The sequence below is a fragment of the Podarcis melisellensis genome, assembly GCF_964234715.1.
Source record: "Podarcis melisellensis genome assembly, chromosome: 5".
Taxonomy (NCBI): Eukaryota; Metazoa; Chordata; class Lepidosauria; order Squamata; family Lacertidae; genus Podarcis; species Podarcis melisellensis.
The window spans coordinates 35,654,648-35,676,735 of NC_138537.1; the positions used below are offsets into that span (position 1 = coordinate 35,654,648).

General features: G+C 42.5%; 2 protein-coding genes across 5 annotated transcripts in view; one reads left to right on the forward strand and one right to left on the reverse strand.

The window, feature by feature from the left end:
- HDLBP (high density lipoprotein binding protein) overlaps positions 1 to 2,808 on the reverse strand; it is a 56,049-nt gene extending 53,241 nt beyond the window's left edge. The window contains exon 1 of one of the 2 annotated variants that reach the window (XM_081910312.1): positions 2,673 to 2,808. The gene's annotated coding sequence lies outside the window, so the exon portion shown is untranslated. The remainder of the gene's footprint in view (positions 1 to 2,672) is intronic. The other variant, XM_081910314.1, reaches the window with a different exon arrangement.
- SEPTIN2 (septin 2) lies at positions 2,608 to 18,755 on the forward strand. 3 transcript variants are annotated; one of them, XM_081910528.1, is made up of 13 exons: positions 2,608 to 2,728; positions 4,756 to 4,783; positions 6,833 to 6,956; positions 8,371 to 8,457; positions 11,708 to 11,831; positions 12,730 to 12,864; positions 13,002 to 13,119; positions 14,215 to 14,316; positions 14,615 to 14,760; positions 15,709 to 15,792; positions 15,926 to 15,983; positions 17,016 to 17,128; positions 18,583 to 18,755. In XM_081910528.1, the coding sequence occupies exons 2-12, from the start codon at positions 4,775 to 4,777 to the stop codon at positions 17,118 to 17,120; spliced, it is 1,092 nt and encodes a 363-aa protein (XP_081766654.1). In that variant the 5' UTR covers positions 2,608 to 2,728; positions 4,756 to 4,774; the 3' UTR covers positions 17,121 to 17,128; positions 18,583 to 18,755. The 3 variants fall into 3 exon arrangements, with proteins under 3 accessions (XP_081766654.1, XP_081766655.1, XP_081766653.1); XM_081910529.1 differs by lacking the exon at positions 2,608 to 2,728 and adding an exon at positions 2,972 to 3,112 and having other exon boundaries at positions 4,729 to 4,783; XM_081910527.1 differs by lacking the exon at positions 2,608 to 2,728 and adding an exon at positions 2,972 to 3,112.
- The last annotated feature ends 3,333 nt before the right edge of the window (positions 18,756 to 22,088 follow it).

The window sequence follows — 22,088 nt, forward strand, 5'->3', positions numbered from 1 at the left end:
GGGTCACGAAGAGTCGGACACGACTAAACGACTAAACAACAACAACAACAAATCTCAAGGGAAAGGAAATTTTCCAAATAGGGAAGGTAAGAACTGCTTCTGTTGTTAAACTGATTTACCACATTCAGAGGGTCATACTTCATATTTTGTCCATGCACACAAGTCCTTCACACCTTCCTTTATTATGGCTTCAGCAATCAAGCGAGGGAGTCTCTAACCATGGTTTATCATTTCAACAAAGTCAGGAAATTCTGGCTTTTAACTTCAGTAACTATGAGTTACTAGCCTGGCTTGCTCAAAAGCTGGTAATCACAGTTCCCTGGTACAGATGAAATGGGAAACCAAGATTAATCAGTGAGACTTCCTAGTTTGATTACTCATACCACAAAGGGAGGAGTGAAGTTGCTGTGTACATTAAAAAGGCTTGTACATATCTCGGCTTATTAAACAGAGATAAAATCATCCCAACTAGACAGTTATGTAAGCAATCTTAATATTAAGAGTAGTTCCTTCATTTGAAATGTTTATGGATGTGTGTTTAAATTATCTGCATTGCTTAAGAGAAGTGAAAAGCTACAAGGGACAAAAAAAGCATTTTTTTAAAAATGGCTGTCTCAGCATTCTTCAAAAAGTTATAAGGCAATAGTTGAATTCATGCTATCTGACCAGGAAGAATACTGAATTATTCAAAAAACCATAATTCACCATGTAGACCATGGGTAGGCAAACTAAGGCCCAGGGGCCGAATCCAGCCCAATCACCTTCTAAACCTGGCCGTCTGGGGATCAGTGTGTTTTTACATGAGTAGAATGTGTCCTTTTATTTAAAATGCATCTCTGGGTTATTTGTGAGGCCTGCCTGGTGTTTTTACATGAGTAGAATGTATGCTTTTATTTAAAATGCATCCTTGGGTTATTTGTGGGGCACAGGAATTCGTTGATTTCCCCCCAAAAAATATAGTCTGGCCCCCCACAAGGTCTGAGGGACAGTGGACTGGTCCCCTGCTGAAAAAGTTTGCTGACCCCTGATGTAGACCATACTAGATACAAGTTTTTTAAAAAATAAAATACTGTTAAATATGCATGCTGTATTTTGAGTATGTGAAGAGCCCATTTCCTTGCATTTTTAAAATCTACATTCTGTTGGTATTTGAGACAATAAGTGACAGAGACTAGGAACAGGATAGGAACTGGTAGTAAGAGAGAAGTAGAAGCAAATGCTGTTACACATTTAGGCTTCATTGAGGAAGAATGCAAGTAGGGGATATGACTGCAGACCAAACTTTAGCAGTGTATGTCGGAAATGAAATTCTAAATAGTTATTCAGAAGAAAGCTGTCATTCAGACAGTAGACCTTACTTCTACGTAAAAACACACAGGATTGTGTTGCATGTCCCATCATGCAAAACAAGAATTGCTTTAAAGTAAATTTGCAGGGGATTAGCAACTGAATCTGCATTTTCTGTTACTCACTAACCTGATTTGAAGAGTTCCATTTCAAGCTCTTCAAATTTTGCTGAGATCACACCAACTCAAATTCTGCAAATGGTTATCTTGCAGTTCATACCAGTTCCTAATCATTTATTAGTAAGTTAAATAATTCTTGTCTAATTACAGAGCTTTGGAAGTTTCTACCTTTGTTGCAAAAATATCCTGCTTATTTCTACTCCTCTGCATCTATTCTTTTATTCATTAGCAAGCTACCAATTCATAACATGCAAAGCCAGGACTACTAATAAGACTGGTAATGTTGTCTTGCTGCAGTGCATTCTAATGCATGGCTACTCTAAAGTAAGTCCTGCAGAGTTCAATGAGACTTATTTTCAGATACGTATAACTAAAAAAATCTTAAATAAATGTTATAAAAAGATATAATAAAATCTGTAAAGTGGCAAATGGGGAAGCTATTGTAGCCTGGGCCAACATCAAATTAAAAAAAACAGCTGGCCTTTGTAATTTAAGCACAGCACAAAACCGAGGTGAAGGGCTTTTCAAAGCCAGAGATGTGTCAGCCTGGCAGAAAATAGTATGAACAAGTGCTAAATTCTCCATTGTATGGGTCTCAGTAGTCCATGAACATAACAGGGTCACCAGGTGCAAAGGAGAGCAGGGCTTCTGTACATTACCAGTACCATTTGCTAGGTGATTGGCATGTAGCGATGAGGAAAGACCCCATCCCTTTTGTGAGAATTGTATCTGGCTATCCTATAGTAGGGAACATTTTACACACATGATTTTGCTTCTGTGGGAGTGGAAAATGCGGGCTCGAGATCACTTATAGTTTTCACGGCTTGCAATGAATTACTGGGTTAAGAGACAAGCGCAAGGTTCATATTTCGGAACCTAATACGAAGTAATGCAAAGGAACCCCCACAGCTGGTCACCTCTAGACTATCCCCCTACGACCTCTCATTCCCGCACTCTCTATGGTACTGGGCAAGTGACACCACGTGCCCTCCAGCAGCCAATTGAAATTGAAGACACCATAGAGTTACTAATGAGGGTTAATATCGGAGCTCCCGCGCGTTGCAGGCCCTGTTCCGGTAATGTGATCTCGCCATAGCCACAAAACCTTCATGAAAAGAAAGGTCAAACTAGCAAATTGCTCCGTGTAGACCTTTACCGCTCCACGCTTTACGTTCTGGCTGGCCTGCGGGAGGCATACGTTCTTACCTCGCATGGGCTCGCAGCACAGCTATGCCGAATACGAAGGACCAGCCGCCATCTTGGTAAAGGAAAGGGATTGTGCGTGACCCGCCAAGATAAAGGGGGAAACTCCTCCCCCCATCCTTGCCCTCGGGTATCACTATAGCAACTGGGGGAGGCGGGGCTGAGCGAGCCAGTATTGGCTGAGTCGCGCACGCGCCTTTGTTACTACCCACCCCCCATGCTTTTGTCGCGTGCGAAGGCTGGGCCGCGGGGCGGGGGCGCTTTTCGCGAAGAGGCTTGTCTTTGCCTCACGCTGCGGATGGAGACGGGTTAAGGACACAGGCCGCGGGAGGGGGGTGGGAAGGCGCCAGCGCGCATGCGCCGCGGAACTCCGTGAAGCGGTTGGGCGGGTTCGAAGATTTGCGGCGGCGGTTTAGCAAGCGAGGACGGGGCGCGGCTGCCAGGTGAGGCGTTGCCCGTGAGGAGGTTCTCTCTGGGGCTGGGCAACCGCGGGGGGATGGTGGCCACGGGCTCTTTCCCTCGGCGCGCGCCCGTGTGCGTTCGTGTGGCCCGCTGGGAGCCTCTGCCTGTCTCTCTGTGAGGCGAGGGGGGAAACCTCGCTTTTCAGGCGAGAAAGACCCCGCCCCCCCCCCGCCGCCCGCCATCCCTTGCTCTGGTTTCAGCCCCTCCGCTGCCTCCCGGGCGGCATTTTCGCCACGGATGGGAGCAGGGAAGAGCGGGCTGGAAGGAAATGGGGAAAGGGGTGTGTGGGGAGGAAGGGGGTTGCGACTGACGCCGTATCTCCGCCGCCAAAAAGGCAGATGGGTCAGCAAGTTTATCCACGAAAACGCATCGGGGAAGGGGGCTCTCAAAAACACTTGCGACCACTGTATTGTATGTAGGCTGTGTGTGTGTTTGTGGAGACTAGATGACCATTGGGTGCTCCTTCCCACGCTACTATGGGTCAAGCACGGGATGGCGAGGGAGGAAAATCGCTCATGAAATTGGGAAGGGTTCATTACTCCTCCAAAAGAGACGGGGGCGGGCGGGGGGCGGCTTGCCCTCGAAAGTGGAGGATTTCAAAAATGCCATTGCGGAGAAGAGCAGCACAGCTGTGCTCGCTCTGTGTAGCGACAGATTTCCGGTTGGAGATGTGTCGTGTGTGCTGAAAGAGCAGGAGTGACGTGCTGGGTGGGCCTTCTAGGGGGCAGTTTGCAGAGGATGTGCGATTCTCGCTTACGGAGTGGGAGTCTTGATTACGCTCTCCCGACTCCTGCATCTATCTGGATAACTTCCTCAGCGCTTATACTTCAAAGTTGAGTTACGAGCGAAATGAAAATTCTCCCCCAACAATAGCTCTCTACTTGTGCATGTATTGAGCTATAGGGGCAAAACCTTTGTAGGTTGAGGACATGCTGGGTGGAAAGCTCTCAGGGGGCCCACATTCCAGTCGTGGGCGGGTTCAGCTCCATACATAATTCTGATGTCCACAGAGAGCTATTTCCTATTGAAACAGGCATATGCAGTATTTAATTATTAGGAATTCCACTCGGATTTCAAACTCTTATTCTGCAGGATATTATGGATGTTGGTGCTTAAGTCACAACTTCAAAATGTGTTCCCAGAATTACACTCAAGCATGTAGATATGACATTATTAAAATACTTTTCCCATTTGAACATTTTCTTTTATTATAAAAGATGTCCGTTTGGCTGTTAATAATTTACCCATTCATATATGTTTGGTATTTATGTTACTTCCAGCATTTATCATATCATGACCTAGTGGTTACTATCTAGTCAATTCTTGAAAGATGATATTTTGTGGAGGTTAAAAAAGAGAACGCACTACCTTCTCAGTTAAGGTTTTTATTTTACTCCAGTACTGTTTTAGTACAGGGTCATGTACTAACCATGTGGTTGACATCTCTTCAGTTTTTGCCATTTTACCAAAATCTCTTTCACTTGCTCCTTTTCACAGAAATTTAATAAGATTTTATCAATTGTAAACAATTTTCTGTGGGGTTTTTTTTTTCCAAATTTTGTATAATCTCTCAAATGCCTGCTTTTAAATATCTCAGATTAAAACTGATCTCTCTCCCCCCCAGATTCTTCACCTCCATAAACATGTCCAAGGTAAGATGTGCCTTTTCTCATAACTATTTTGATGGTTTGTTCTTTGCAGGCAATAAACACTTATTTGATACTGGTGTGCTAAATTAACTAATGAAGGAATATAATCACGTTGCTTTTATACTCTCTAAAAATTCTCAATGTTAATCCATGTTAAGTGATGGATTGGATGGATTTTTTAAAACTACTTCTACCTCTATGGAAATAAAAGTCATGTTTTCTCCCGCAGTCTTTTTACCATGTCACTTAGTACTATTTCTATTATTTTAAAATTATTATTTCCAATACTTATATGTCACTTTTCACCATAAATTGTCTCAAATCAAGTTACAGAACAATAAATAAAGCAGTGGATAAGTCAAATAATATGCTGCTTAAAAGTATAGAAACCACAGGTAAACAGAAAATAGGCCTAATAAAATTTACTTTAAAGCCTTTATCAAGCACCTGAATTTCAACAGGTCTGATCTTAGCCAACTTGTCTGATCTTAGCCAAGGTGAAGTTGCACAGAGCTGATTGCACAGCTCCTGGTGGACATGAGCTGCGCATCTGAGTCATGTGGGGGTCAACAAACAAAGCATCCCCCAAAGATCTCTGTGAGCAAACTGAGGTGTAAAGAATCAGGCACTCCTTAAGGTATCTTAGACCAAAAATCTGTGTATATTTGTACAATAACCTTTAACTTGGCCTGGTAACATCAGCAGTCAATGCAGGATTTTAAGCACTCAGGTTATGTGCTGACAGTAGTCTTTCCCCACCAAAAGTCTAGCTGCATAACTTTACACCTGGAGCTTCCAGACTAAGCACAAAGGTAGCACCACGTAGACTGCATTTGCAGTAATCAAGTCTTGAAGTTACCAATGCATGAATCGTCATGGCCAGGCTATCCCTATCCAATAATGACCATAGTTTGCATATCATCTGTAGCTGGTAAAATGCTCTCCTAGGCATTGAGACTGCCTAAGCCTCAAGTGAGAGATGGATTCAGGAGCATCCACAAACTACAAACCTGTTCTTTCAGTCTGAGTGCAGCCACAGCCAGAGGAAGCAATTGGCCATTTTCCCAGACAGGGGAACCACTCACTCACAGTGACTCCTATTTCCGGGGTTCAGACTAAAGTTTATGTTCAGCCTTTCCTAACTCAGATGTTATGGAGAAATAGAGCTACATGTCACCAGTGTACTGATTATGCTTTGCCCCATAACTTGTAATAGCTGCTACTAATAGCAGCATATTGACAACAAGATTGTGCCCTGCGGTACACAATAGCACAAGGATCATGGGACTGAGACGCAACCTCCCAGTGTTATTCTCTGGGCACAGCCCTACAGGTAGGAATAGAACCACTAAAAAGTGCCCCTAAAACTATCCAACAGAACTAGTCCTGGAAGATACTGTAGCCAACAGTATAAAAAACTGCTGAGAGCCCTAGAAGCAGGAACAGATGCACTCCCTCTGTCCTGTGTCTGGGCCAAACACTCCTCCTTACTTTTTGGTTGAAAATCCTGGCTATGTCAGGGTTGGGAATCAGAGGCGTACCTAGGGGCTAGCAAAACCCACCCCTTGTCGGGAACGCAGAAATCGGATATTGGATTATGGAGTGCATGACGTATATATGTGTGTGACAATGTGACGCTGCTGTCATGGTGAGATCAAATGCAGGAAAAGCTTCCTGTCCTCTGCAGTAAAGTGATATTTCCGGGTGGGGGAGGGGACGTGCCAACACAGCTCCTTACCAAGGGTGCAAGGGACCCTAGGTACACCTGTGTTGGGAATTCTGTCTTAAAACAAGCCAGAGTTTGTTAATGGCAAAGAGGGGCAAGGGAAAGGATTTCAGTCCTGATACTTCTGTTGTAATAAATTGTGGTGCAAGAAGCCTGGAATGGTTTTTTTGAGCCAGGCCAGACTCCACAATTGGAATTAAGAGGAAAGAACTATCAAAGGAGGTGTAGAGAGTAGAGTAGGTAGCTTTTCCATGAACAATTTTTCCACCTCAAAATAGTAGAATGTAATAGTATTTAATCTTAATTTTACATTCTTTTCTTTTCAGCAACAGCCTGCTGAAAAGTTTACAAATCCAGAAACTCCTGGTTATGTTGGATTTGCAAACCTTCCAAACCAGGTTCATCGGAAGTCTGTGAAAAAAGGCTTTGAGTTCACCCTTATGGTGGTTGGTAAGATCACTTTTTATTTTAATAAAGTCGAATTTAGTAATTATTCATAATTTTGTTCTTGAAGGTCCTGTATAGACATTATATCTGAAGTAATCATTATTCACAAGAACTAGCAGGTATAAATCTGAACCTATTAAAGAATCTTTAACTCAGTTATAGAATAGTGTGCCTGCTTCCATTGCTGAAATCTTTTTTAAGGTTCTCTGATAGCAGGATTCGGAAATGCCTTTTGGGAAGTCACTTCCAATCAGAGTACAGTACTTGCTTGCTTATTATTGCCTCTCATTATTAAAAGGCAGTTTTGTATGCGAAAAATCTGAAAAAATAAACTTTAAAGACTTATTTCAAGATTCTTATAATACATGGGCTTCAAAAGCTGTAGCAGCAGAAACTAGTAACATGTTCAGGACCTGCTCCCTAAAATGTAGTGGACTTCAGGAACTCTTCTGGGCGTGTTGCGGCCAGATTTCAAAGATGCTGCAAAATGGCCTAAGTGTTGCTGCTCCATAAAACAATTTTTCTGTCTATATCCTCTGTGAGCAGTTACCATCGTTATGACAGGTAATCCTACACATGTGAGCTCAGAAGTCAGTCCCATTCTTTTCAGTGTACCATCATACATTAATGATGTTCCAGTAATCTGGAGGTAATATTTTCTCTAAACCTGTTGATTATTATTTTTTAAAATTACTGTACAATCATTTTGCTACCAAACTTGCATAAATCAAGCATTTAAGTAAAATTAGGGAATCAGGAAAGTTGATCATTCAACTTCTGGGTAACCCATTCAATGCTCTAGCATATGAAAGAATAAATGGTTAATGTGGGATTTCAGATAAAATTGTCCAAACGCTTGTAAAGATTATTATAGTGATGCTAACCTGCAGTGCAAATTAGATCCATGCCACCATCTGAAATAATGCTGCCTTCCATTCCAAGACCTTCCTTAGTTAATTATTTATTTATTTAAAAGATTTATAGCCTGCCCCTCTTTGATACTGTTAACAGGGCAGGATAACAAAATAACATTACACAAAAAATTGCACACATTTTTTGCCATATGCAAATTAGTAATCTCTTTTGCAGGTGGTTTGGAGTTCCCAAAAATAAGTCTGGGAACACACACAAGTACTAAGATGTCTGATAGGCAGAATGTCAAGATGTGAAGCTTTCCCCATAACTGGGTTTCTCCCAGAAAGAGCTTGTTTCTACATGCAGGGAACACTGAAAATAATTGTCACAATACTAACTTATTTAGAAGGCGTGCTTTGTAAGCCTGAAGAATATTAACTGTTCATTGTCTGTTGCCAAGTTTGAAATAGGTAACGATGTACAAAAGTGAAAGGTCCAACCTTCTGCTGATTCATTAATATGTAATACTTTCTTACGGTTTTATTTTCATATTGATTCATAGGTGAATCTGGCTTGGGAAAATCTACTCTAATAAACAGCCTGTTCTTAACAGATCTCTATCCAGAAAGAATAATCCCAGGAGCAGCTGGTAAACATGAAATTTTGGTGTCTTCTGTTTTTGAATCTTATTAAACACTTAATTTGTGTAAGCCAGGATTGAAAAGTGGGGGGACTTCCAGTCATGGGTGCTTAATGCAGTTTTGTACCAGTTAAGTGCCTTGTTCCTTACTCCATGTGGTCACAAAAATACACAAAGCTTTTTGCAGACACCTGAGCAGTTGAAAACCATTTCATGAAAGCCACTTGGCTGGTTTGAACATAATACAGTATTAAACTGTAGTTTAGCATGAATGAGACAAGGCATGTCCTGGGCTCATGTCCTCTTCCTTCCCTCCCTCTCTGGTGCAGCATCAAGGAGCTTAGTATTGTTATTTCAGTGTAGTTTGAATTCAGCACAGTTTAGGGTTGAGGCATAACACTAAATTGAATTTTATCTAAAACAACCCAATCCCTTCTCAACCACTCTCAAGGGGATAGGGCATGAATCCAATGCTCACTGTGACTCATCCTCATAACCTTATGGTTAAGCTGGACATGTGAATAGGACCACTGTTTCTGACACAATAGTCCTAGATGAAGGCTCTTACTTTTTTATAGTAAATCATTTATAATTGTTTCCTTTCATCTTTCCCCTTTTTGATCTTTAAAAAATACTGATAAAGTTCAAAAGTCAGAATGCAATGCAGTATTCCTGGTGAGGGAGTTGTTCCCCATATCCTAACTCTTTTAGCCTTGATGGTAGGCGTTGTTTATTTTGCCCTTCCTTTGTATCTTGTAGTTTGAGTCTCTTGCTTTTGACACTTGCATGTACAGTGGTGCCCCGCAAGACGAATGCCTCGCAAGACGAAAAACCCGCAAGACGAAAGGGTTTTTCGGGTTTTGCGACGCTTCGCTAGACGATTTTCCCTATGGGCTTGCATCGCAAGACGAAAGCCCATAGGGAAATCTCGGGGACCTTTGTTTAAATGCTGGCGGTGGGGAGCAAAGCCTTTTTCCCCCCTCCGGACTTCAGAAGAGGTCCAGGAAGGCCGGCGGGGGCGAAAGGCTTTGCTCCCCACCGCCAGCATTTTAAAAGCGGTCCGGGATAGCAGGGAAGCGCTTCCCGCTATCCCGGACGGCTTTTGAAGGCAGGCAGGGGGGGCAAAGACTTTTGCCCCCCCGCCCGCCTTGGGAAGAGGTCCTGGACCTCTTCCCAAGGCGGGCGGGGGGCTTTTGCCCCGCCTGCCTGCCTAACCGGGGGCTTTTAAATCGCCCCGGGACTGTCCGGGGCGATTTAAAAGCCCCCGGACGGCTTTTGAAGCCTCCCCCCGCCGCCCGGCATCGGGGCATCGTCCCGATGCAGGGCGGCCGGGCAGGAACGCCTCCCCCCGCCGCCCGGCTTCGGGGCATCGTACCGATGCCGGGCGACGGGGCGAGAAAGCCTCCCCCCGCCGCCCGGCATCGGAACCATGTCCCGATGCCGGGCGACGGGGCGGGAAAGCCTCCCCCCGCCGCCTGGCATCGGAACCATGTCCCGATGCCGGGCGACGGGGCGGGAAAGCCTCCCCTCGCCGCCCGGCTTCGGGGCATCGTCCCGATGCCGGGCGACGGGGCGAGAAAGCCTCCCCCCGCTGCCTGGCATCGGAACCATGTCCCGATGCCGGGCGACGGGGCGGGAAAGCCTCCCCTCGCCGCCCGGCTTCGGGGCATCATCCCGATGCTGGGCAACGGGGCGAGAAAGCCTCCCCCCGCCGCCCGGCATCGGAACCATGTCCCGATGCCGGGCGACGGGGCGGGAAAGCCTCCCCCCGCCGCCCGGCATCGGAACCATGTCCCGATGCCGGGCGACGGGGCGGGAAAGCCTCCCCCTGCCGCCCGGCATCGGAACCATGTCCCGATGCCGGGCGACGGGGCGGGAAAGCCTCCCCCCGCCGCCCGGCATCGGAACGATGTCCCGAAGCCGGGCGGCCGGGCAGGAAAGCCTCCCCCCGCCGCCCGGCTTAGGGGCATCGTCCCGATGCCGGGAAGTGGGGCAGGAACGCCTCCCCCCGCCGCCCGGCTTCGGGGCATCGTCCCGATGCCGGGCGGTGGGGCAGGAACGCCTCCCCCAGCCGCCCGGCTTCGGGGCATCGTCCCGATGCCGGGCGGTGGGGCAGGAACGCCTCCCCCAGCCGCCCGGCTTCGGGGCATCGTCCCGATGCCGGGCGGTGGGGCAGGAACGCCTCCCCCAGCCGCCCGGCTTCGGGGCATCGTCCCGATGCCGGGCGGTGGGGCAGGAACGCCTCCCCCAGCCGCCCGGCTTCGGGGCATCGTTCCGATGCCGGGCGGTGGGGCAGGAACGCCTCCCCCCACCGCCCGGCATCGGAACGATGTCCCGAAGCCGGGCGGCCGGGCGAGAAAGCCTCCCCCCGCCGCCCGGCATCGGAACGATGTCCCGAAGCCGAGCGGCGGGGCGAGAAAGCCTCCCCCCGCCGCCCGGCTTCGGAACGATGTCCCGAAGCCGAGCGGCGGGGCGAGAAAGCCTTTGTCCCCCCTGCCTGCCTTCCCAGGGGCTTTTAAATCGCCCCGGACAGCGGAGAAGTCCTCCGCTGTCCCGGGTGATTTTAAAATGCCGCCCGCCAGAAGAGGTCGGGGGAAGGCGTTTTCCATAGGAACGCATTAATTGATTTTCAATGCATTCCTATGGAAAACCGTGCATCGCAAGACGAAAAACTCGCAAGACGAAGAGACTTGCGGAACGAATTAATTTCGTCTTGCGAGGCACCACTGTATTTGCGCATCAGAAAACCTTTTTGGGCTCATAGCAAATTGTGATCAAGGCCATATGGATTGATCTATTTTAGGGTGGGGGAGCAGATGTCTTTCCTTTTGTACCAGAAGGCCTTGAAGACTTTAAACTTTTTAATTCTACAATATAACCAATACAGTGGAACCTCGTGTTACGTACCACCCTCCTTGCAAACGCTGTGGGTTATGAGCTCTGCTAACCCGGAAGTAGATGCCTCTTGTTGTGAACTTTGCCCTGGGATAAGAGCAGAATTTGCATGGCGGCAGCAGGAGGCGCCATTAGTGAAAGCACGCCTCATGGTATGAGCAGTTTTGGTTTACAAATGGACCTCCGGAACAGATTAAGTTCGTAACCGGAGGTACCACTGTGGTTAAAAATACAGATTATTTTGCTGTTTGTGGCTCAGCTGTAGTTTAGCTAGATACTTAGTTACTGTTAATTATTGATCTTGCTTCAAAGGCTTTTGATCTTGCCTTCAGCCACCCTGAGATCAATTTTGTTTCCTTTCCAGAGAAAATTGAAAGGACTGTGCAGATTGAAGCTTCAACAGTTGAAATTGAGGAAAGGGGTGTAAAGCTCCGTCTAACTGTGGTAGATACACCAGGATACGGTGATGCCATCAATTGTCGAGATTGGTATGTTATATACTTGACCATAGGTCAAAAATGTGTACTCAAAGATGTTCAGTTCTTGAATTCATTAATTGGCTTGTTGGAAACTTTATTTCCTTCGATATATTTTGAATGAATTGTCACTTGCTGAACTATTATTCCTTTATGTATTGGTTAGTGTATTTAGCATGGGTTTCCCCCTCCAACCACTTTGTGATCAAATCTGGAAAATGCAGTATATAAATCTACTGACTGATTATATGTAATAGGTCTGTTTGGGGCAGGCACTGAAAAACTTAATTGTGATCAGGACCTCCATTTTCTTCCACTCCACCAAGTCCTCTTTCAAAACCTGATTTCATTCTGTAAGTAATGTCTTGCAGCCTCATAGTGCAGCATGCTGTGTTGAAACAGCTTCTACTTCTGTTCTTTAGCATCTGTTGGCTGGAAATACTGTGTTTTTGTTTGTGCTCATTGCCAATTCCACAGTTCAGTGTGCATCTCTTCATCATTTCCTAACTTTCTTGGACCTCTGTCATATAAGCATAGGATTGCATTTAAGGGTGTTTCTCAGCTGATGGTAAATCTTCCCTTCGTGCAACAGAGCAGGAATCAATTGTCAGTGCTCCCCTGTCCCCCCCCCAAAAAAATATCCTCAGGAGGATACGTCAGCCTTTCTCAACCTTACCATCAACTGAGCAATACATTTGGAGTCTTATATTTGGTGGATATACATATTTTGTTTATATGTATACACATGCATGTACATGTGTACTTTTTTGGAGTGGCTTTAAAGTACTATTAAGAGTTTCATTCCTTTTTGATACTTCTCTTTCTAAATAATTGCTTGATTTGACATAAGCAACTATTGCCCAGAATTGCAGAAAAGGGATGTTTACATAAGCGTGATATTTTATTTAAGTTTCAGGACCATTATATCCTATATTGATGAGCAGTTTGAGCGTTACCTTCATGATGAGAGTGGTTTGAACAGACGGCATATTGTAGACAATAGAGTTCACTGCTGCTTCTATTTCATTTCACCATTTGGTCATGGGTATGTATAGCAGTACTTGTAGATTTGTAGTAAAAAAATATTTTATGCAGTGGCCTAATCTGTATGCATAATATTAGGCTTTTTAATTTTTAAAAAACTATGTAAATAACTGAAAATTCTAACGTTATTATTTTTAGACTTAAGCCCTTGGATGTTGAGTTCATGAAAGCCATACACAACAAGGTGAATATTGTGCCTGTAATTGCAAAAGCCGATACTCTTACTCTGAAGGAGCGAGAAAGACTGAAGAAAAGAGTAAGTTTTGGCAAACTTTTCAGTTGTAGTTTTTCGTGTCATGTTGAATCTTACTCCAAGGAAAGCTTTACATTTCAGTAGCTGTTTGGATGTCATGGAGGGATGCGGGGGGGGGGGGGCTATTGCACCTCTGCCCAGCTTTAGCAAGTACAGTCTATGGACTGCCCCAAGTCTGTAGGGTTCAAGGAGGCTACAGTCTGGTGTATGAAATTACAAAACAATGGTAGAATAAGTCAAGCATGCAAAGTCAAAGACATGACAGGGTCAGGCATGAGTAATCAGTTGAAGTCCAAAACATCATCCAGGGTCAGCATCAGGAGGAAGCAGGAGTCAGCAGCCAAGGAGATCTAGTTTAGGCAAGATAATTCAGGGAGCTAGAGTTCTGTGCTGCTCCAGCAGCTAGGAAGCTCAAAGTAAGGGTTGTTACAGGCCAGCTGCTGGTCTTTAAGGGTATCCTTACTCCCAACTTGGGGTTTTACTTCCAAGTTACAAGGTGTCTTAGGGCTCTCAGAAACACACTTCATTGTGGGTCTGTGGCCTGGACTTGAATCTTTAGACACTTGAGCTCTTGAGGACAAAGATGGTTCAACCTCTCCCTCAGACTCTTCTAATGGCTCATCTGCTGGTTGAAATGACAAGAACGCAAAGGGCATCTCTGCGGGATCGCCTGGAGATGGCTCTGGGGAGGCTGTTGGGATCTCTAAGGCTAGAGACAGTCTTTGGTCAATGGGAGATCTAGTGTGTTCTCGAGGGAGTCATAGGGCCTTCTGGCGGTTCCCTCACTGCGAGAAGTGAGGTTACAAGGAACCAGGCAGAGGGCCTTCTTGGTAATGGCTCCCACCCTGTGGAATGCCCTCCTGTCAGATGTCAAGGCAGTAAACAACTATCCGACTTTTAGAAGACATCTGAAGGCAGCCCTGTTTTGAGAAGTTTTTAATGTTTGAAGTTTTGGTATAAATAAATTATTCTTATTCTTATTCTTATTAATTGTTGCACTCCAAGTCAGGGCTTGGCATAACAGCCTGCAGCCTTTGAGCTTGGCCTATATGTCTTTGGTTTTTGTTTAATTTTGTTCTGTTTTTTGTTTATGCTCAGATTCTAGATGAAATTGAAGAACATAGTATCAAGATATATCACTTGCCTGATGCTGAATCAGATGAGGATGAGGACTTTAAAGAACAGACCAGGCTTCTGAAGGTAAAGCCTGTATCAGTGGTGGAGAAACAGTGATGCATTGAATGGATCAGATGCTGTATGTCCTCCTCTTTATAGACTGTTCCCATTTGTCCTCAAGTTGTAAATGAATCACCTTCAGATAAGATTTGTCCTCTATTGCAGTTCAGCTACACAACTTATGCTCCTAAGCTCCCATGTCTAATAAAGTAATTGACCACTTCATTTGAATGATTGAGATGGTGGTTATTGCTATGGAACTACTTGCATACAAAAGTATCATATGGTTGTAACATACTTGTTTTATCCTGTTTAATTTCAGACCAGCATTCCATTTTGTGTAGTGGGATCCAATCAGCTGATTGAGGCCAAAGGCAAAAAGGTTAGAGGTCGCCTCTATCCTTGGGGAGTTGTTGAAGTGGAGAACCCAGAGCATAATGACTTCTTAAAGCTAAGAACCATGCTAATGTAAGCACGTTACTTTACTTCATTACTTTATCCGTTGTTACTTCATCTTCCCCACATAAACATTCAACGAGAACTTTTAAGGAGGCTTAGTATCTCTCCCTGATTAGTAACAGGATTAAAATAATTTCACGGGGCAGAAGTTTTCAGAATCATCACTCTCTTTAAATGCTATACCACATGGCAAATCTAGAAATAATCTTGCCAGAAATTTTGCTGTTAGATTTGACTTTTGGCTTGGGCCTTGCAGAAGTTAGCTAATCTTGACAAACAATATAAAAGTTGAAACTCCCTATACTGCAGTGTCAAACAGCCATATAGGGAATGTGCTTTTAAAAGCATTAGCTGAATTTACATAAATTTGCTTGGTTTGGTTTGCCCTATCCTTTCTCCTGACTGTTTAGAAATTGGACCACAAAAGAAAATGAGTTGAATATGTGTTCATAGGTTAACTGCATGGTTTATGGAAATGATATTGATGTTGTTGTCTTTAGCATGGTTATTTTGTCCAGAATTAATATTCATCAGTCAGATTTCTATAACTTTACATTGCATTACTTCTTCTAAAGTTAGTTTTTAAATGTGTAGTTTTCTGAGAAGGACTGGACAGGGCTGAGGGTATGACAATTCCCAAGATTCTTTGGGTGAGGCCATGTACTTTATAGTGTGGGTGTGATATTAGCTTTGCTAATTTGCATAAACTATGTTCAGAACTGTGTGTGAAAAGCTAGCCTTGGTGATCCATGGGTAAGACCTCTGCATCTTGTACAGGTCTGTTGTCCAGGATGATTTCCCCCTACAGAACGTAAAAGCACAGTCCTCAGACTCTCCCAGCTTTTCCTACTCCCCAACCTTTTCCTCACACTGCATATTTTTGCCAGAATTCCTTCACATCCATTCTAGCTCTTGGTCACAAACTATATATAGCATTGTGCTTCTTTGCTTTTCTAGCACTCACATGCAGGATCTCCAGGAAGTTACTCAAGACCTTCACTATGAAAATTTCCGTTCTGAAAGACTTAAAAAAGGTGGCAGGTTGGTACCTCTTCTTTGTTTCTGCAGTTCCATTGAATTGCATTGATGTGTGGTGGTGATACTTTTCTTTCAAAAAGATCTAATAAAAAGCTATTTCTCTGCCTAATTGTTCCTCTTCCTTCCCTGTAAATAGGAAGGTTGAAGATGAAGAAGTTAACAAAGACCAAATCTTGCTGGAAAAGGAAGCTGAAGTAAGGATTTTATTTTTACTTAAAATACATCTAATACCTCACAATTGATGTTTTTCTTTTATTTCCGTGTTCTCTTGAGGGGACAAATGCAGTCACACTTCCATTGAAGCCCAGATATATATTACCCATGCAAGACCTATCTGGTTCTCTGCCCCAGACATATCTTGCCAGAGGGTTGGGGAATGCTCTATCAGAAGAGAAGGTTAACTGGTGCCTCAGAGTTCAGTAAATCTTGTACTTTGTCCAGTGCTTACTGTTCAATACATTTCATTTAGTGGTGAAACAAGCACAAAGAATAAATTTTAACTATGGTTTGTTGTAGGGGGGAAAAAGTTCAGTTGAAGAAACTAGCTTATTTCAACTAACTACTGCTAAAATTAACTTCAGTTAAGGGTTCAAATGCCATGCTCAGCTGTAGTTAATATGAAGCATAAAAAGAATCTTCCAATCTCCCCTTGGCCAAGCCAGAAGTGAAGTAGGAGGAGAATTAGTCTGGAGTTCACTGCAGCTCATTCTCATTATTCTAAACCATGGGCTAGTGTTCTGTTTGAGCATAGCTTTTCTGTCTAGCAGTTTTCATTTTAGAATGTCCATGGCTGAACTCTGCAAGTTTCCCATCTTGCTCTTTTAATGCTAAATTATTTTATTTGTGCACTCTGTACAGACACACATTAGAAATTGTGATTCCAAAAAACATAAATGAAACCTTCATTATTGCAGCTTTAATAGAAATTGCAGCTGCAAGCTTTCATTTGTACGTTTCAAATTAACTAAGGCTGTGGTCCTATGTACATTTAATTGTGATTAAATAGCACTGAGTTCAATGGATTTTAATCATTTGGCTACCTGTTAAGTGCTTGCTTTTTATTTTTTGAGACTACTTTGCGACTATGAGTACCATAGTCTTTTGTAATGAGGAAGGAAGAAGAAAGCAATTTGTTATACTCATTTTTGCAAAACAACAACAACACCTGCAGAAGAGCCATATTTTCAGAATAAAAACACGGTAAAGATTGTATCATTTTCTTCTAGCTCCGTCGGATGCAAGAGATGATTGCAAGAATGCAAGCACAGATGCAGATGCAGAGGCATGGTGGAGAAGGAGACAGTGATGGCATCCATGGGCACAAAGTTTAAATTATTTGGTAAGAAACATTTTAATAGAAAAGCCATTATCTGTAAAATACTGCTATGCAGGAAAAAATACTGCTATGCAGGAAAAGCAGGGTTGTGTGTCTTAAATACACATTTTGACTTCTGGATCAGTCTTTGTGTAGTACTTTCTACATGCTTGTGTTAGTTTGCGTAAGTGCATATGGCTATCCCTGCTCTAGACAAAGCCTATGTAGTGCCCTCCATATGTTCTTGAACTGCAGTTCCCATAATTCCTGGTCATCGGCCATGCTGACTGAAGCTGGTGATGGTTACAGTTCAGCAGCACCTGGATAGCCCCCATGGGCTGCAGTGTCAGAAATGTGGTAGTTCTAAGTTAGCCTTGTAAATTTTGCAGGGCTGCACATGCCACTACCCATTGTGCCCTACATGGAATCGGGCCTTTAAGACCAGGAAGAGAGAAAACATGGAGGCACCTTAGTACTGTGCCCTCGTTTCCTCAGCTTGGAAACGTTGTAAGAGCTGTGGAGGGGGCAGAAGCTTTTTCAGTCCCGGGGGCCTCATTCCTTTGCAGGGAACCTCCTGGGGGTTGTATTCTAGTAGTAGGGAGAGACAGAGGTAATAGAGAAGTTCGGCAATAGAAGTGACTCTCTTACCTTTGAACATGGGAATGTTCTACATTTAATAGAAGTGAAGAAAGACTTTGGCTTTGAGGCAATAGAGATATGTTGTGCTGAATATGTAGTAATGGAACAACCCATGTTACTTTAATAATAATAATAATAAATTAATTTATTATTTATACCCCGCCCATCTGGCTAGGTTTCCCCAGCCACTCTGGGCGGCTTCCAACACAATATTAAAATACAGTAATGCATCAAACGTTAAAAGCTTCCCTAAACGGGGAACAACACAGGGAGAAGGAGATTTAAACCCCTGTACTATAGACTAAATGGGGGCAATTTATTTTTCTACCTCCACTTAAGACATACAACTTCGTGCATTTACTTCATGCACCTACAACTGGAGGGTGAAATAAGGAAGAAGAATCAAATAGTTAAACAAGGGAATTGTGGGGTGGGGGTGGGGGAGAGATAGGACAAAAGCTAAAATAGGGTTGATAGCCACAGTTTTAGTCTTATTAAAAAATTGGTTCACTCAGGCAGGAATAGTGAAAATGGTGGAAGAAACCTGCCTGACAGGAATTTACATGGTAAAAGAGTTTACATGTACTATAGCTTACAACTTTTTAGTGGAGAACTACAGTGGTGTCACTTTGATGGCATAAAGCACAGATATAACATACATGCCACTCTTACTTTTTATAAGCAATACTTGTATCAAGAGTCTTACTTTGAGCATTGCTGCTCTATAGATTCATGGCTGAGAAGCTATTTCAAAATTCGTATTTGCACTACAGCTCCATTTCAAAATGTAAAGGTAAATTAAATAACAGTTGTGCCTTCCAATATTTTCATTTTGGCAGATACCTTCATGAATTGGAGCCATTTGAGACTTGTGACACAGTGACGTATTTTGTGAGGAGAGATGCTTATCCTGCTGTGACTTGGGAGGTCCATTCACATTCAATGTGCAACTGTATTGTCATTTCTGTAATGCCTCATTTGAAAACAACTTAAGACATAGTCAATATTTTAATGTTATGGTGTAATGTGATAGGTTTTTTTTAACTTTGGTTACTACTCTTTTACTGAGCTGATTTTACTACACTGGCTACAAAGATATATATACTTCCTAGCTAATATTTTTCATCTGAATATGGATTACTACCACTATTTTGGGTTTGTTTTTTGCACTGAAGGAATCAACTGATCATGATAACAATCTTGAGGTCCAAAGTCCGCATATGAGCTTTGAATTTCCTCCACAGCCTTCCCTGATACCCTAGTGTGGCTAATGTGCATACAGTTTTAAGACTACTTTAAACCACCATCCCCACAAGTATCATATGGTTTTTAATGCTCACATGAAAGATCAGTGCTGGGAGCTTTTGCTGGAGAAGACTGTGACTAAAGCCTTGAGTGAACTTTTGGTCCTTGGGATGCAGTTCTTTGCATGTAGCTGATCCAGTAACAATGTACGTGACAAAATGGAATTCTTCAGTGCCATTTTTTCTTATATTTAGTAGCATATAGAACTCTGTGCCTGTATCACTCCTGCACTGCCCTACCTTTCTAAGGTTTGTAGTCATTTTTTCAAGTAGCTACCGCACATGAACCTTTTGTGTTTTTATCTAAGAAAAACCAATATAGTTTTTAAAGGCATTGTGCAGTTTAGAAAGCAAATCTTATAATATTTCAGGGACTTTGTCTTTAAAAAGGTCAAATATTTTTAAAAGTAGCATGATAGACCAGTCTTGGGCACATACTCTGTAAGTGAAGGAACAGTCAGGATGCTGGTAGCCTCTTTATCTGCAGCCCCAAAATGTCCATGCATGGGCATTTGCACTGTGCTTGAAAACAAACACATCTTTTTAGTCTTCTTCTTAAGGAACAACAGGAACTCTGGGGTGAATCTGTAGGTTGTGTGCTGACATCCTGCTCTTGGTTGCTTTCACACCCCTATTCTGATAATCTGATATGTTTCATGTCCTTATTCTGTAATTTGACAGAGTGTTAAGGAGAACAGGAAATCTGTTGTTCTTGCATGGGTTTGCAAATAATGACAGATCAAGCTGAAGATGTACATACAGAGTAAGCCTAAAAGCTTGCTGGTCCCAGCAAGTAGCAATAATTTTGATTATTAAAAGTAAAGCAGGGAAATACCCCATGTGAACTTGGTGGCTTATTTTGACAATTCTGCAGAAATGGATATTTGCAGTTAAAAAAATGAAGTGATCCTGCTTAATCATTAAATTGCATTTCCCCTTTATCCTAGAGGTAAGGTAAGAAAACAGATGCTTGTTCTTGAAGCAAGGCTTCATTTACTTGGTTTTTGGTAACGGTAATAAGATCTTACTCTCAGCTTAGTTTTTATTGCCATAAGTGAAGGAACATTCAAATTGAAAAATGTATGCAGAGGAGGTGCAAAAACAACAACAAAAAACAGCCTGTTTTTGGCTCTATTTGACATACCGCTCAATTCAGCCATTGCTATTGCAGCATATATTGTTACTAAACAGTACACCCAGTGCCAAAAGGCTGAATGTGAATATCGTCATGTAATTCTGACACTATATCTAATGATTATATATAATTTCCCTTTAACGCTTATGTTACCATGTTATCTAAACTGTTACTTAAAACTCCACATAAACAAGTTAAAATCCCAGATCATAATAATAGGATTTGTTACAAATATAATTTGTAAGAAAGGTAAGAGAAATGTAGAAGCCTAGGGCTAAACCCAGAGCAGCCCTACATGCAAGGGGCTGTGTGACAGAGGACTCCACATAGAGGTGAAGACATTTTTGCTGATTTCTCCCCTTCCTGCAGCCTTCCATGCCTCCCTCTATGTTTTGGAGCCCCTCCCACCAACTCTTCAGAGTAGATGTTCAGATTGTAGATAGGAGGAGGTGAAGGGGGAATTGGTACAAATTGCCACCCCCAACCCTTCCTTTTCCCCTGGAATTTGTTAGTGCCATTCAGAGGTCTGGGTCTAACCCAGAATGTACATATCCTAAGTAGAATCAACAAAACCTGTTTTAAAATATTCTAGGAAACTGTTTTTACTAAAATGTGATCATAATGAAACAAAGTTTAGTTTAGTATCTCTTTTTATCCTCCTTTCCTCTTCCAAAGTAGCAACTAAAATCTCTTTGTGTCCCATAGAGCATGGTTGTATTATATATGCTTACATAAATATTATTGGGGTTAAATTGTTCTACTTATTTTGAACACACTTCAAGGGACTTTATTTTGCCAAGAACATGTTCACACAATATCCATGTTTTATATAAGAGGTTACTACAATAATTAACCATACAGCACTGAGATGGTAATTTTTCAGTATTAGAAAAGTTGTGAAAATGTAGTGTGTGCCAAATAACTAGTATAAATCTAACATTTTATTATAAATACCTTTGTTTTCATTAAATAATCTATGAAATTCTTCCATATGTTCATCTGCATGTGTTTGTTGGTTGCTTTGATTAGAACCTCATTACATATTAAGGTTTTACCTGTGGGATTGTATTTTGAAATGTCTTGGCTTTTTATGATCACTTGTAACCGTCCAAACTGCTAAATTTTAGTTACTAAATAGTTACAAAAAATCTTGTTTGTTTTTTTTTAATTAAAAGTTGAGTATCTTTAGAGATGTGACTGTTTTGAAGCAAGCTTAAAAAAATTCAGTCTGCAGAACTTCAGAACCCATTTCTTCAAGAAAAGTAACAAACATAGTTACAATTTTACAAGTATATTGTTACACTTTTTATTGATTTTTCTAAAATATTTGGATATTCCAAGGGCTAATTTTTATATGACAATATTAACATATAATTTTCCTGTACACTTTAACACTAGCCAAGACTATTAATAAAAATAATAAATCATAATGGGTGTGTCTGCTTAATTCATTGGATAAGTTAAGAATGAACAAATGCTTGTATGAAACATGTAAAATTGTTTTGCTGCTTAAGATAAAGCTTCTCTAAATAGCTCTGTGAGAGTGTGAAATAAAATAACTTGTGTTCAGTACTTAAAAGCATTTGTCTGAATAGAGAGATGTAAAAAGTGGAGTCCCTCTCAAGGACTGGTATTGGGACCTGTCCTTTTAACTAGTTCATAAAGGATCTAGAGTTAGGGGTGAGCCGTTCCAGATTTGCTGGTGATACTAAACTGTTCAGGGTTGTTAAAAAGATTGTGAAGAGCTCCAAAAGGACTTGCTTAAACTGAGTGAATGGGTGTTAAAATGGCAAATGGAATTAAATGTAAACAAGGGTAAAGGCAAAATGTAAACAAAGGGTAAAGGCAAAAGGTTCATCAAAATCAACAAGGGGATAAAGCAGCTCCCCATTAGAAAAGGTTGCAG

Bases quoted from the DNA above. Each gene is read 5' to 3' on its own strand.
- SEPTIN2 (XM_081910528.1), top strand. The intron at 13,120-14,214 runs GTAAGTTTTGGC...GTTTATGCTCAG, and splicing joins GAGAAAGACTGAAGAAAAGA to ATTCTAGATGAAATTGAAGA. The intron at 14,761-15,708 runs GTAAGCACGTTA...TTGCTTTTCTAG, and splicing joins AAGCTAAGAACCATGCTAAT to CACTCACATGCAGGATCTCC.